The sequence below is a fragment of the Salvia hispanica genome, chromosome 1 (assembly GCF_029641045.1).
Source record: "Salvia hispanica isolate PSC_SH4W2 chromosome 1, Shi_PSC_v1, whole genome shotgun sequence".
Lineage (NCBI taxonomy): Eukaryota > Viridiplantae > Streptophyta > Magnoliopsida > Lamiales > Lamiaceae > Salvia > Salvia hispanica.
Window position 1 is genome coordinate 63,511,217 of NC_142692.1, and position 15,630 is coordinate 63,526,846.

A 15,630-nucleotide genomic window follows, 5' to 3' on the forward strand; every position below is an offset into this window, starting at 1 on the left:
CCGAGTCCCAGGTTACTATAATCCTTCAAAGTCTTCCCCTAGCTTCCAACAGTTCAAGCTCAATTTCGAGATGAACAAGCGGAATTACACTTTGGCAGAGCTGCTGACTGAACTTCAGTCGGCGGAGGACCTTATGGTTCAAGCTAAGGTAGCTATGCTGAGTTTGGCGCCTAATTCCTCTGGCTCTAAGCCTAGAAAAGGAAAGAAAAAGGCACCCAACCCAGTGGCAGCTAAGAATGCTAAGGGAAAGAAGAAACAGCGGGTGACAAGAAGCCTACTGGAAAGTGCTTCAAATGTGGAGAGAAGGGTCATTGGAAGCCAGACTGTCCTAAAAAGGGCAAGGCTACAGGTGACAAGACGGCTACATGATCGTGAGATCGAAGTCCAGCTGGGCGACGCTACGAAAGTGGCGGCCGTTGCAGTAGGAGACGTTTATTTACGTTATTCTAGTGATAGATTTTTGATTTTGAAGAATGTATTGTTGATACCTTCTTTTAGAAGAAATTTAATTTCAGTTTCTAAATTGTCTTTTGATGGATATTCGATTTCTTTTAATGACAATTGCGTTATTAAGAAAGATGGTTCTTATATCTGTCGTGGTATCATGGAAAACAATCTGTACACGATCACATCTACACAATTTAATCAACGTGAATCAGAACTCAATGCTACATCGAAAATTTCTAAGAAAAGAAAAGAACCTTCAACTTCAATGAATGAAACGTACTTATGGTACCTTAGACTTGGTCATGCCAACGAAAGAAGGATTCATGCTATGGTTGATCAAGATCTTATTAAAGGTCTTGAGAAGGAACCGTTTTCGAAGTGTGAGTCCTGTCTCGAAGGCAAGATGACTAAGAGACCTTTTAGGTCAAAGGGGAATAGGGCCAAGGAAGTACTTGAGCTCATTCATACTGATGTGTGTGGACCAATGTTAACCGAGGCAAGGGGCGGTTTTCGATATTTCGTCACCTTTACAGATGACTACTCGAAAATCGGATACATCTATTTGATGCGCTACAAGTCTGAAACTTTTGACAAGTTCAAGGAGTTTAAGTCTAAAGTAGAGACACATCATGGTAAGAGTATCAAATGCCTGCGATCTGATCGCGGAGGCGAATACCTAAGTGCCGAGTTTTTGAACTATTTATCAGTGGCGGGAATTGAATCCCAAACGACTGCGCCGGGCACACCCCAGCAGAATGGCGTGGCTGAAAGAAGGAATAGGACCTTATTAAATATGGTCCGGTCGATGATGAGTTATGCACGGTTACCTGTTTCGTTTTGGGGTCACGCTTTGCTTTCAGCAAACTATCTCTTAGACAACTTACCTTCTAAATCTGTTCCTACTACCCCATATGAGTTGTGGAATGGGCGCAAGCCTAATCTGGAACATCTCAGAGTATGGGGGTGTCCGGCTCATGTATTGGAAAAGGATCCAACTAAGCTGGAATCTAGGACGGAGGTTTGTGTGTTTATAGGATACCCTAGAGGAACGAAAGCTTATGAATTCTATAGTCTCAGAGATCAGAAAGTGATTGTGAGCACTCATGCCACATTCTTAGAGGAAGACTATGTAATGAATCATAAGCCCAGCAGTGAGATAGCTCTTGAAGAGCTCACTCAAGTTACAACTTACATTAACCAAGAACAATTACCTAGTGTACCAACAATTCCAGAAATTTCAACTAATACTCCAGATATTGTAGTGCCGCGCCGCAGTGGGAGGGTCTCTCATGAGCCCGATAGATACATTGGTTTGGGAGAGTGCATGGATCACTCCTCGGACAACAATGTACTTGATCCCTGGAATTTTGCAGAGGCGCAGGCAGATGTCGATCATTGCGAATGGGTGAAAGCAATGGATTCGGAACTACAATCAATGGTAGACAAGGACGTCTACGATTTGTCTGTCCTACCCGAAGGCTGTACTGCCATTGGGAGCAAATGGATATACAAACGTAAACGTGGACCCGATGGACGAGTTAAAGTCTTTAAGGCAAGACTAGTTGCTAAGGGGTATACCCAAAAGGAAGGCATCGATTACGATGAGACCTTCTCCCCAGTGGCCATGCTCAAATCGATCCGTATACTTTTGTCTATAGCAGCTTACATGGATTGGGAAGTATGGCAGATGGACGTTAAGACTGCGTTTTTAAACGGGAGTCTTGAGGAGACCATCTACATGGAACAACCCGAAGGCTATGTAGTAAAGGGCAAGGAAAACATGGTTTGGAAGCTTAAGAAGGCCATTTATGGCCTCAAGCAAGCATCTCGATCATGGAACCAGTGTTTCGATCAAACTGTTCAAAAGTTTGGATTCGAAAAATGCCCTAATGAAAGCTGTGTGTATAAGAAGGTTGAAAAGGGAAATGTTGTGTTCTTAGTTTTGTATGTAGATGACATTCTTCTAATTGGAAACAATAAAAAGATGTTGTCATCAGTGCGAACTTGGTTGTCCAGCCAGTTCGAGATGAAAGATATGGGTGATGTGGGACACATTCTCGGTATCAAGGTTCTTAGGAATCGAGCTAAGAGAATGTTGTGCTTATCCCAAGAATCTTACATCGAAACAGTACTTAGACGCTTTAGCATGCAAGATGCCAAGAAAGGTTTTCTACCTTTTAGACATGGCATCCATTTATCTCAAGAGATGTGTCCTAAGACAGCATCTGAGATAGCAGAGATGAGAAGAATACCATATGCCTCGGCAATTGGTAGTCTCATGTATGCTATGCTTTGTACTAGACCCGATATCTGCTTTGCTGTTGGCATGGTAGCAAGATATCAATCTAATCCCGGCCAAGGACATTGGACTGCCGTAAAGAACATACTCAAGTACCTTAATCGGACTAAGGACTATGTTCTAGTTTACAATTCAGGCGAGCTCTGTCCTTTAGGATATACAGATTCAGATTTTCAATCTGATGTAGATTCGAGGAAATCAACTTCCGGATATGTGTTTACCTTAGGAGATGGAGCTGTAATTTGGAAGAGTGTAAAGCAGAAATGCATTGCAGACTCTACCATGGAAGCCGAATATGTGGCCGCTTCGGAGGCTGAAAAAGAGGCGGTATGGCTTAAGAACTTCCTTCTGGACTTAGGTGTGGTCGCGAACATGCCCAAGAGCATCACCATTTATTGCGATAATTCTGGTGCTGTGGCAAATTCGAGGGAACCACGAGTTCATAAGGCGAGCAAGCACATAGAGAGGAAGTATCATATCATTCGAGATATAGTGCAGAGAGGTGACATACAAGTGGTCAAGATTGAGTCAGAGAACAACCTGGCAGATCCTTTCACGAAGGCATTAGCGGTAAAGCCGTATGAAAGCCATGTTGAAGGAATGGGAGTTCGACTAATTCAAGACCTCAATCCGCTTTCAGTATAAGTGGGAGAATATTAGACGTTAGCACATTTTTTTGTATTCTCGAAAGTGTTTTGAGTATAAGTGAGAGATTGTTAGAGTTTGTATACTAGAAATCACGTTTCGAGTGATTGAATACTGTAAAACTCTTATTTTATTTTCCAATAAATAAAACAGATTATTTTGGTCATAAGGTTGTTATGTTTTACATTTAATGGATGTTAATGCATGTTTAAATGTATAAGTTAACTTAACAAAGTCTAAGTCTTTATTTTAGTAGACCGGTTGTGGGCGTCGTCCACTTTAAGGTAATACGGTCAGTTCTAAACAAAGAAAAAGATGTATTTCACAACCTAGATGGAATTTGACTATCCATCGAGAAAGGTTGCAATGTCAGTCCGCATATTTCTAAGCCTTACTGAAATAAGATGACATTGGTGTGGTATAGCACTGAACGGATCTAACAACAAGACTTACCTTAGGCTATCTACTGAAAAGCGAGGTCTTGATAAATATTTATTTCTTAATCAATGTAGGTTAGCATTGAGCGTACGGTATTGATTATGCACTACTTTGACTTATCAAATGGTGCGGGTTTTTTGTAACCCAATGATCCTGATATATTGGGTAGTGGTGATCAATATCTAGCGGTCCTAGGATTGCTATTATATTGAATCGTGCGCGAGCTGAGTCTCGTTTGATAATGTCCTCAAGAGGAGCGCGAAACAAGGTTTTATTATTCGGAACCTAGCTAGTTGGAGTGTGATTACTCTATGAATAATAAATAAGCGTTTCATGCTAAGTCCACTCTTGGAATCAATAAGAAGTTAATTAATTAAGTCAATAGCAGACATTAATTAATTAATGGACATTTTAATCTTAAGCACGGGAAATGAAAGTTAAACGGAAACCCGGATTACTTGTAATTTCGGATTTGGATGGGGAGAGTTCAATATTACTTCTGTAGTGGCTGCTCGTAATATTCCAATTATAACTTATATTAAATTGTGATATGAGAATAAAGGAGACAGAAATAACACAATTTTATTTGCTAAAATTTTTGAAAATTTCAGCTCTCACAAGCTGTAGGAATTTTCGAATTCCTCTCCTATTCCATAAAGGATTTCTTCTGTCTTCTTTATTTAAGTCCTAGTATTCTAGTAAGATCAGCCCACACTGATATTGGGATACAGTTCGGGAACCAGAGAGAAGATTTGTGGTCTAGTACTCAAAGCATCACGTGGAGAAGAAGCTAGCCATCTTCAATTCTTTGGAGAATTAATTAGGTATTTTTCTGCTCCGTAGAAAAGCATGTTTTAGGTTTCAATATTCTTAAAGCATGATTGATTCAAGTTGTGAGCATGATACATGTGATATTTACGCGAATAGGTTTTGTCTAAATAATCTGCTAAATAGATCTGATTATTATGTGATTGATTTATTGTTTTAAACGCACCGCTTCCGCTGGCAGTTCCAACAACTACAACTTAGCACAGGGAAGTAAAGGATCGATCCCACGAGGACGAAGGTGTTACGAAACTGCATTTGAGGATGTTTTGGAAAAAGGGGTTGGCTGCTGCCACGCAATTTTGTGGGTTGAGAACTTAAAACTACTGGGTCTGAGAGATAAAAAAAAAACTTTATTCTACCTACTGGGTCTAAGAACTAGGAGCGTATGGAACATACATGACTGATATATTTTAAGGCTCTAAAACAACTGGAGTAAACTTAACTAGACAGACTTTCCTAATTTGGACAGACAAGCATAAAGCGAAAAGCAAGACAAGTTTCCTTAAACTACTATGTTCTGGAAAAGCATGAAGAAAAGTAAAAGAGACAAAGCAGATCGTACTGACAGGGTCTGGTAGATATGCAGAAAAAGTAAAGTACATGCAGAAAAGTACTGACATAAAGCAGATCTGGTTCTAACTACCAACAACTTCATCTTCTTCGGGAATCAAACGAGAATAGCAGATAAAACAGAGTATTAAACACCATGAAAACATAGCAAACTTTAGATCTAAACTTAAGACAAGAAATTAAAGCCTAAACTAACAGATCTACGCTACTGGACATAAAGGATGCAGAAACAGAAAGTAAACAACCATGATCATGCACAACGTAAACAGCAAACACCAAATACGCGAAACTCCAACTCAAAAACACCACGATTCAACAAAATCCAAACATCTCCATACGCAAATCCCCAACCTCCATCAACAAACCAACATATTTCAGCTCCAAACATCCAACAATAACACGACGAAAGCTAAAAGCAAGAAATAAGAGTCAACTCAGCGATATCCAACAGAAACCAACATAAACTTCCATAATAACTCGAAATAAGTCTGAATCCAGTAGATCAAAGTCAGAAGCTAAAGTCGCGAAACTTAAAAACCACAAAGTACTAAACGAAAGCAAATAAGATTGTTTCTTCGCCTTCACAAGGCGGTACACAGCAAAATAACGATGATGATGAGAACCACGGTGGCCAGAATCCTCCATGTCCAAGTGCGCAGCTGTCGAAATGAGAAATTTGAAGTGTGGAACTAAAGCTAGAGCTAGGAAAGTGTAGAAGTGGCTGTTCACGGTCTGTCTTGTTCTTCAAGGTTGAGCTCCTTATATATGTGAGACTCTGATCCCTAGGGTATCCCTCTGGTGATTTGACGCTCTTGCCCTTGAGTAAGACTCTTTAAAATAATCTGCTCTCGCTCCATTCTACTCCTGTCGCCAACTTTTGATTCTCCCAGGTCCGAACGACGACGTCTGATTTTTACTTCAATTCCATCTCTTTTGCATCTGCCAGGTCAGGTAACAGCAACTCCTGGGTCCGGCAGATTTACTATGCACCTGAACTCATAAACGCACATTAGCGCCCCAAATGCACAGATTTTCAACCTTAAACCGATGCAAGAAACGAGCCTTATCAAAGGCCACCATAGATTTGGAGAGGAGTTGTTCGGTAGCATTATTCCTCTTCCCCTCGGCCAGACAAACCGTGAACTTCTTCTGATCTTGACATATGTTATTTTCTCTTCAGCTACGGTCAGCCTTCTTCTCCGGGCGTGGTTTCTCGAGGTTGGCCACTGGCCTTTCATCTTCTCACCATATCGGTGGATGGCATGCGGCCTCTCTGGCCTTCCCTTACGCGTAGTCTTCTTTCTTGGTTGGAATCATCCGGCTGTGGCAGTTCTCTCCCCCTCGGCTGGATGATTCCTCACTCTTCCTTGAAAACCAATCCGGTCATTATATCTATTGTGTCGAACTCGACCTGCTTCTACGAATCCATCCGGTTGCAGATTCGTCCCATCACGATTTCACTGCCACCCGATTGAACCATCTGCTTCTGCTCTTCTTCTATGAGATCAGACACGAGCCTCTTCATGTCGGCCGACAATGGCCCGTCTCGTTCTCATTCCACATGGACCTCATCGTCTGATCCTTCTAGCAACAGCTTCTTCTCGAGCTCAACAGGGTCCAATTAAGTTTTTCAAATCTCCTTAGCCTTTGCATGAGCTGTTGTTTGGCTCTTTGTAGATTCGTGTAATTGCATTCCATATCGAAGTCTTCTTCATCTTCATCTTCATCTTCTTCGTTGTCACGAGTGCTTTCGCGCTCGTCATCCTCGTCAAACAGAGGATACAATACCGATACCGGACTACATTGCTCCTTCTCTTCCTCCTCATTTCCTTGATTATTGCCCGAATTTTCCTTTTCCTGTTTTACGTGGCAGCAGGAGGAGTCCAACTCCGATGTGCGGCGGCCAGTCGAGGAGGGCTCTGGTGTAGAAAGTCAGTCATCGCCGACACAAAACTCCGAAACAAGGCTACCCTCTCCCAAATCATCCACAAGCTTTGAAACATCTTCACAAAACCCCATCTTTGAAGAAGCGGCAGAAATCAAATCGTCAATTTAAGAGGGAAAAAAATTATATTTCCTTTTTAACTACAAATCTATGTTGTTGTTTTATTTTTGTTTTATTTTTTTTTTTGATATAAAAACAGTGATCGATCCTTATGATCGAACCTGCTCTGATACCATGTTGAAAAGTAAAATGCGAAAAATAAAATACTATTGCAGAAAGTAAAAGACGGGGAGAACTTTAAAGACTACATTGTGAATGACTTGAATTAATTCTCTCCATGGCTACACCACCTTTTATAGGCTCTAATTCTAGCTATACATGGAAAATATATTCTAATTATACTAATATCCTTTTTATTTGATTTTCCATAATCTTTAATTGATTTTCTTCTTTATTCTTGCCATAACTTCATCTCTTGATTTCTTGTTCACCAATTAGTTAATTTCTTCATTCCAACAATAATATTAAGTGCATACATAGAGGTGTGTGGCGATATTTTTAAAACATAGGGGTGTCTAGCGTTCGAACCCAAATACATAGGTCCCAAATTTGCAGTTCACTCTAGAATCTGAATTGGCTGGGCTTCCAAATTAACAAATTAATTAGTCCAAAGGTATTGTCTCTTTTACAAAGTAGCTCTGTCCCTAGATATAGTTCTGTTCAGATAGTTCAGTTATACTACCTCGTCTCACCATAAACAAGGTGTTTTTTCGAGCACGGAATTTAAGAAAAATGATATTTAGAGAATTCAATGGAGAAAGATTAAAGTTAATTAGTGAAAAGAAAATAAAGTACGAGAAAAAGTAACCGTATTCTATTTTGCCAAAAATAAGAAAATGTAGGTTCTGACCATCCTAAGATAGTTGACTCATTTTTCTTTTTGGCGAAAAAATCTTCTTTACTCTCTTTCTATACGAAGCAGTACTTTATTTTCTCTTTTTACTTTATACATTAGTTATTTTCTTTTTCTTTTTCAAATCAATATATGTTCGTCTCTACGACAAATTTAATTATGAAAAACTTCATCTTTTGCAGGTGCTCTTGGATTAATCCCTATCACAACACTTGAGGTCATCCGCATCTCTGTCTCTTATCCGTCTCTTAACCGTCTCATCTCATCACTATTTATGGGCCCCACTGTACTTTTCACCTCATCTCTTAACTAAAAGACAACACCTGCATCCTTCCATCTCTTAACCATCCCATCCCTTAACTATTCATTCAATTTCATTTTTTAGTTTTATTTCCAACAAATTCAATTAATATTTCATTGAAACATTAAATTAATACTAATAATTCATTAAATAATTAAAAACCATAAAAATTACAACATCCGAAAATACGAAAAATACATAATTGAAATCCTATGGAGTATTTTTTAATTTTAATTTTAATTTTTTAATTTTTGATTTTTATTACAATATTGAAAAATACAAAAATTAAAAAGTACAATATTTTAATTTATTTTATTTTCGATTTTTCCTGATTTTAAAAAATAACAAAAAAAAAACATTTTAAACGGATATAAACGACGCCCACTCGCGGGCCGGCGAGTGGGCGTCACGCACGAACCGGAGCACGCCACGTCGCCAAGGCACGTGGCGATCTGTCTCGAGGCCCGCCTCTTCCGCGCGCGACACGCGACGAGATGTTCCGTCTCGTCGAGACGAGATAGAGGCCGCATCGCCGTCTCGATGCGGTCTCGTCTCGAAGAGACGAGATAGAGCCCGCATTCCAATTCCAATTCCAATTTCCAGCCTCACAGCAAAATATGTGCACTAAAAGGGAAATGATTATTAATTGTAATTTGATGTAATAAAATATTTTCTTGTTAAGGAAATATTGATTTTCCCTTATGAATTTGGAATCCGATACTTTAAATAACTACGCGATCACATAAATTTAAATCAGGTTGGAATAAGATAGAGGCAAGCAAAGAATTTACTTAACAAGATTAACATGATCTTTTCCTATTCAGAATAGGATTAATCTGTTATAAATAGAATTAGAGGAGTCGTTTTTTCTTCATCTCATTCTCGTTCTCATTCTCGCTAATCTGCTACTTTTTGGTAATAATGAAGGTAGATTTAACGGCAATTCTACCGCAAGATATATGGATCAATATCTTCGTAAGACTTCCGACTAGAAGCCTTATGAGGTGCAAGTTTGTTTGCAAATCATGGAGCGATCTAATAGTAGGGGGTGACTTTTCAGCATCGTATATTCCGAAACCATGCCTGACTTTCAAGCATAAAGACACGGGTTATGTAGTCTACGACGAGGGGTGCGAGCCACTTTTTCGATTCCGCTTGGCTCAATCAGCTTTTACTCACAAAAATCTTGGGTACGATTTGATTGGATCAGTCAATGGTTTGGTTTTAGTGTGGGACAATGACCATTGTTGTGATCATATTCTTTGCCTAGTCAATCCAATGACTAATGAATATATCAAGCTTTCCCCTTTGCCTGTACATAGGCATATGTTCGGATTTGGAGTGAGTAAATTAAGTGGGCAGTATAAGATTTTATTAGGTGATCAATGGAGGCCACATCATATATACACCGTAGGACGAGAAGGGTCGTGGAGAAGCATTGAAGCAAAAATAGCAACACCTAGATTGCCTTATGATGCTGATACTAAGTCTTTGAACGGAAATCTTCACTGGTTGGCATCTGGTTCCGACTTGATTTGTTGCTTTGATCTTGAAACCGAGCTTTTCACCACTTTTTCTCGTCCTCCTCGAGATCATCATGGTTATGGCGGTCTTGGAGATCGCAAATATGGGCTATGTATTTTGGAGGGTTTCCTATGTTTATGTGTTAGTTCAGATGATTTCCGTGTTGTTGTTTGGAGGATGAACAACTATGGAGATGCGAATTCTTGGGTAAAGGAGTATACTTTCAACCAAAAACCATATATTGCTGCTCTACCATACATCGTGAATACCGTTCTTCCACTCAGAGTTTTGAAAAATGGTGACTTATTGTTTACAACGAATACTGATGTGGGACTATTTGTCTACTCCAAAAATATGAAAGCTGTCGAGAAATTTGGTGATCTTCAACGATCTACTGATTGTTATTATTCCAATAATCTTCAACGAGCGGCTGATTGTTATTATTCTTATATCACCATTTATACCCCAACCTTTTTTTCTCTCAAAAGCATAGGTATTCAAAATGTTCAATCATTAATTTTTTATTAGGCAAAACATAAATTGTACTTGATCAATAGATTTTTGTATTAGTTTTTCCGTTTCAACGCATTCTTCTATATTAATTTTTTTTTTCGACGTACATCTTTTTTGGTCTATGAACTTTGTCAAAGTATCATTTTAGATCATTTTAGATCTATGAACTTTGAAAATATCATTTGAGGTCCCGTCAACTATAGGTTAATAACAATCGAAGTAATTTTTTCGTATTTCCAAGTTTTTCAGACGAAAATACCCTCAATACCTTGAAAGGTACTCCCTCCGTCCCACTTAAAATGAAACATTTAGAAATCGGCACAGGATTTTATGTAGTGATGTTTTGTGAGTTAATGAAGAAAGAGTAAAGTAAGAGAAATGAAAAAGTAGAGATAGAGTTGTTTCCATTTTTGGAAACGTTTCATTTTTAATGGGACAAAAAAAAGGAAAATGTTTCATCTTTAATGGGACAGAGAGAGTACATACTTTTAATAAACTTATCACATACTCATTTTTTTTATAAATATCTTTATTATATATATTTTTATGAATTTTCTAAATATAATTTGACCTTCAATATTATCACTTAATTTTGTAACATGCAAGAAAAGTTCATTCTAAAACTTTTTACAATTAAAGAATTTTAAAATTCTTTTGAAGTATGGATGCTCGTAAAAATTAATGTCACAATCAATAGATGATAATATTGATATATTGTCAAAAATATACAGTCAAAAATATATTGTAAAGATATTTATCAATATTCAAGTATTGTCTATTGAATGTGACATTAATTTTTACAAGTATCTATACCTCAAAAATATTTGAAAATTCTTTAATTATAAAAAGTTGAAGAAGGAACTTTTCTTGCATGTCACACAATTAAGTGATAATATTGAAGGTCAAATTATATTTAAAAAATTCGTCAAAAATATATAGTAAAGATACTTATAAAAAATATGAGTATGTGATAAGTTTATTAAAAATATATACCCTTAAGGTATTGAGGGTATTTTCATCAAAAAAATTTGGAAATAGTAAGAAAGTATTTCGATTGATATTAACTCATAGTTGATGGACCTCAAATACTATTTTTAAAGTTCACGGATCTAAAATGATACTTTGACAAAGTTCATGGACCAAAAAAATGTTCCCTCTTTTATATATTGTTATATAATAAATTAATGATTAACCATTTTCATTTGCTATTTATTCAATTTCCACGTCATATCCTATCTTATAAATTTGTTAGTATATAGTAAATATGATGAGGGGGAGCAATATGGTGACACCATAGTTAAAATAACAACCTAACACCATTCTAAGCCATCTGATCTCTTAATTAGATGGATGAGATTGAATTGTAGAATTAGAGTACGAATTGCTTGCCTGTCAACATAATATTGCTTGCATGGGTATTTTTGTCATTTTTACATAAAAGAAACTGATACGGGATTTGAAAATCACGGTTATTTTGCACTTGAATTTACAATTTCTCTCCCACTCCGCGATAACTCACTTCCGTCTTTCTCTCTCCCCTAGTCTCTAATTAATCGATTCTCTCTCAATCTTGAAACCCTAGGGAGAAATCTCCAATTAAACATCGCTCTTCTAGCAGTTCTCTCAGTCACCCGTTTTCTATTCGAGTGTCGACGCTTTCACGGAAGAAGGAGTGTCGTTGCTGACCAATTTCCAGCTTTTCTCTCTCATTTTTTCTCATCCGTTCATGTCAAGGCTATCCACGTTGTCTGTTATTGATGTCTATACGAATCAGCAGTTGCTTCTAATGGTAGGGTAATTGCTATGTGTGCATTTTTGGGATTTGGTATTGACGTGTGTCAATTGCTAGTGGTTTCGGTAATTGCTGCTAAGATTCAGTAATTTAATGATTCATTATTTATACGTTTCACTATTGCGTAAGTGGTTGTTCGTCGGGCCAGTCGCGTTGTTGCTGTCATCGGCAGTTGGCCGATTTGACTGACACAATGCACTGTCGAGGTCAGCTTGACCTCGTTCTGTTGCTTACATTTCAATTATCTATCTTATGGTCTCTTTTGCTTGGTATGTCTGTTAATTGTTCAATACAATTAATTAGATTGATAAAATTGCTTGTTCAATATTTTAGAATTGCTTGTCCAGTGTGTTAGAATTGCTTGATAAGCGTATTACTTGTCCAGTATATTAGAATTTCTTGATAAACGTATTGCTTGTTCAGTGAATTATAATTGCTTGATAAGAATTGATAATTGTTTGTTCAGTATTTTAGAATTTCTTGTCCAGTGTGTTAAAATTGCTTGATAAACGTATTGCTTGTTTAGTATATTAAAATTGCTTGATAAACGTATTGCTTGTTCAGTGTGTCATAATTGCTTGTCCAGTGTCCCGGTGGAATTACTTGATAAACGTATTGCTTGTTCAGTGTGGTATAATTGCTTATTCAAAGTGTTGGAATTGCTTATTCAAGTTTGTTCTAATTGCTTGTTCAATTTGTCAGAATTTCTTGTTCAAGCTTATTGTTACTTCTTTAGTATTCGCTTTAATTAATAATTAATGGTTGAGAATGTGCTTGTTAATGCATAATAAGTGTAGTGGTTTTTATCATGCAACACAGGACACAATTAAAGAAAAGACCTGATGATGACGTAATGAGAACGACAACAAACCAATTTGAAGAGGCGCAAAAGAAAGGACCCGTTGATGTTGAAAAGATGGTTGCAGAATACCCTAGACCTTGAATAGTGAATGATATTTTTTTAGGAGAATGAGCGTCACTGTATTTGTTTAATTTTTTTTTTGAGTAAACTAACTCTTGATAGGCAATGACTATTGGATTGTTAGGTAATTGCTAAATGTTGATTGTTGGCTAATTGATGTGTATTAAATTTTTTGATTTGGTATGTATTTGATGGTTGGATAATTGATGTATATGCAATTTTATGAATTGTTATTTCCTTCTAATGGTTTGGTAATTGATGTGTATGCATTTTTTCAATTTAGTATTTTTATGTATGCAATTTTTTTTCTTCAGCTTATGCGTTAACTACTTGACCAGGGTGTGGTGAATTGCTTGATTGAACGTTATGGATTGATTTATCCACACTTGGGCAAAAATAAGTAATGAATGCTTCACCGCTTGACTAGTTGTTTGTCTACATAATACAGATTGCTTGCATGGAATCTCATTCCAAAAACTAAAATTAATTGCTTGACTAGTGAGTAATAAATGCTTATGTTGTCCAATTTGTGTACTTGCTCATTGCTTCACTGCATTTGATTAATTGCTTGTCCACATAATACAGATTGTTTGCCTTGAATCTATTTCTAAAGAAAAATCAATTTCAAATATTATCCAAAATCAATCACAAATGATTTGCAATATGGTAAAAAAAACATATAACCAAGTACAAATTGCCGTGAAATATGTGATACATAAGTATTTTAAGAGCACTACTATTGCATAAGGAAACAATGAATATGAAAGCAGTTAAAACAATGTAACCAAGCAATCCAGTACCAAAAATCAATATTTAGATATGATAACAAAGAAATTTCCTAAAAATGTAACACAAACTATGATATACGATTCCTAAATCAGGGGCAAGCAATAAACCAATTGTAAACAAGCAATCTTGCTATTCTTCTTCATCCACCCACTTGCCATTCCTGGAGTCGTGATGGCCCAATTCCTGACAGTTTCTACACCTATGCAATGGTTTGTTTTTCAACTTAATAGCATTCTATTTTGGAGAGACCAAACGGTTGGAAATTCCGTGTGTCGTAACCAGAAGCACGAGCATAAGCATCCGGTTTTTGAATTTCTGAGCAACGAATGGTTTGAGATTATCGTGGCAATCAGACATACATGCAACTGTATAGCATAAGAAGTAAATAACAATTGATTAATTATGAAACGAAAAGGGCATCATGACTGAAAACACAAATACGAGATGACTGTTACAATAAGCAAAATATATTATATACACAAACAACTAGGCAAATATTACTAAGCAATCAGCAATACGAAGTAATGGTTGACTATTACATCACAGCAAGCACACCACACCTCGACATGTATTCATAACATTTCAAACCGTCTATTATCATCAGACAATCAAGAATACATAGCCATGCAATCTAAGATCTACTTTTATTAGTAAAATGGGATTGAAATATACATGAAGGAAAAACACCGCTAAGAAATTGCGGAACTACAACAAAGCAATATAACAAATGGTTGCAAGCAATTTGAGATAATCACGGACCAAATGACATACATTATTGTGGTAATATGGTAGGGACGTGAAATCCAGTCACATAAACAAAGCATGTAGCAAACGTATACAAGCAATCTGATAAGCAAAATCGATAATGCAAATTAACCAAAGCAAATATGAAATATACATGAAGGAAAAACAATGCTAAGCAATTTCAGAACTACAAAAAAGCAATGTAACAAATGGTTGCAAGTAATCTGAGATAATCACGGACCAAACGACATATATTATTGTGGTAATATGGTAGGGATGTGAAATCCAGACACATAAGCAAGCAAAATGTAGCAAATGTATACAAGCAATCTGATAAGCAAAATTTATAATGTCGATTAACCAAAGCAAGCATGAAAATATGCAGTCATTGGATATGAATTTCAACTCCATGAGTTTCAATTGCACATGAATTTCAATTGCAAATTCCGAAAATTAAAGTAGCGAATGAAAACAATTGTTGATCGAATTGAATCAGGGAAACAAACAGAACCAAATTCTCGAAATTGGGGAGGTGAATATCATATTGAAACGACCAAGTTGAATTGCAAAATATATTAACAAAACTCCAGTTCAAATTCTTGGATTAAAGATGAACATAATCAAGTTGAAGAATTTCTTACTTTTTGGAAAATCAGCGAAATCCATCGACATCAGAACGCTAATTCTCCATTAATTGAATGAATTGAAGATTGAATGAATAGTTAGAAAGGTAGAGCGTCAATAATTGAAATCAGCGCAGCCAGAATCTGCTTCAAATTATCGTGAATATGTTCCAAAATTGAAGAAAGAGAGAAGAATAAATCACGCGATTTACGCTGGGAGAGAAACCGATGGAATTGTGTTTCCATCTCTGCCCTTCAGCGTTAATTCCTGATTTTTTTTATAAACAAAAACATGCCACATGTCAATCTAAGAATTGCATCTCAACCAAAATCTAAC

General features: G+C 36.8%; 1 protein-coding gene and 1 pseudogene across 1 annotated transcript; one reads left to right on the forward strand and one right to left on the reverse strand.

Moving 5' to 3' along the window:
* Nucleotides 1-6,584: 6,584 nt before the first annotated feature.
* Nucleotides 6,585-7,246, reverse strand: LOC148934354 (uncharacterized; annotated as a pseudogene).
* Nucleotides 7,247-9,307: 2,061 nt separating this feature from the next.
* Nucleotides 9,308-12,304, forward strand: LOC148934355 (F-box protein At3g07870-like). Its single transcript, XM_089062281.1, has 2 exons — nucleotides 9,308-10,208; nucleotides 12,198-12,304. The coding sequence occupies exons 1-2, from the start codon at nucleotides 9,308-9,310 to the stop codon at nucleotides 12,302-12,304; spliced, it is 1,008 nt and encodes a 335-aa protein (XP_088918407.1).
* Nucleotides 12,305-15,630: the final 3,326 nt, after the last annotated feature.

Bases quoted from the DNA above. Each gene is read 5' to 3' on its own strand.
- LOC148934355 (XM_089062281.1), top strand. From the start codon at position 9,308: ATGAAGGTAGATTTAACGGCAATTCTACCGCAAGATATATGGATCAAT. The intron at 10,209-12,197 runs GTGACTTATTGT...TATACGAATCAG, and splicing joins ACTCAGAGTTTTGAAAAATG to CAGTTGCTTCTAATGGTAGG.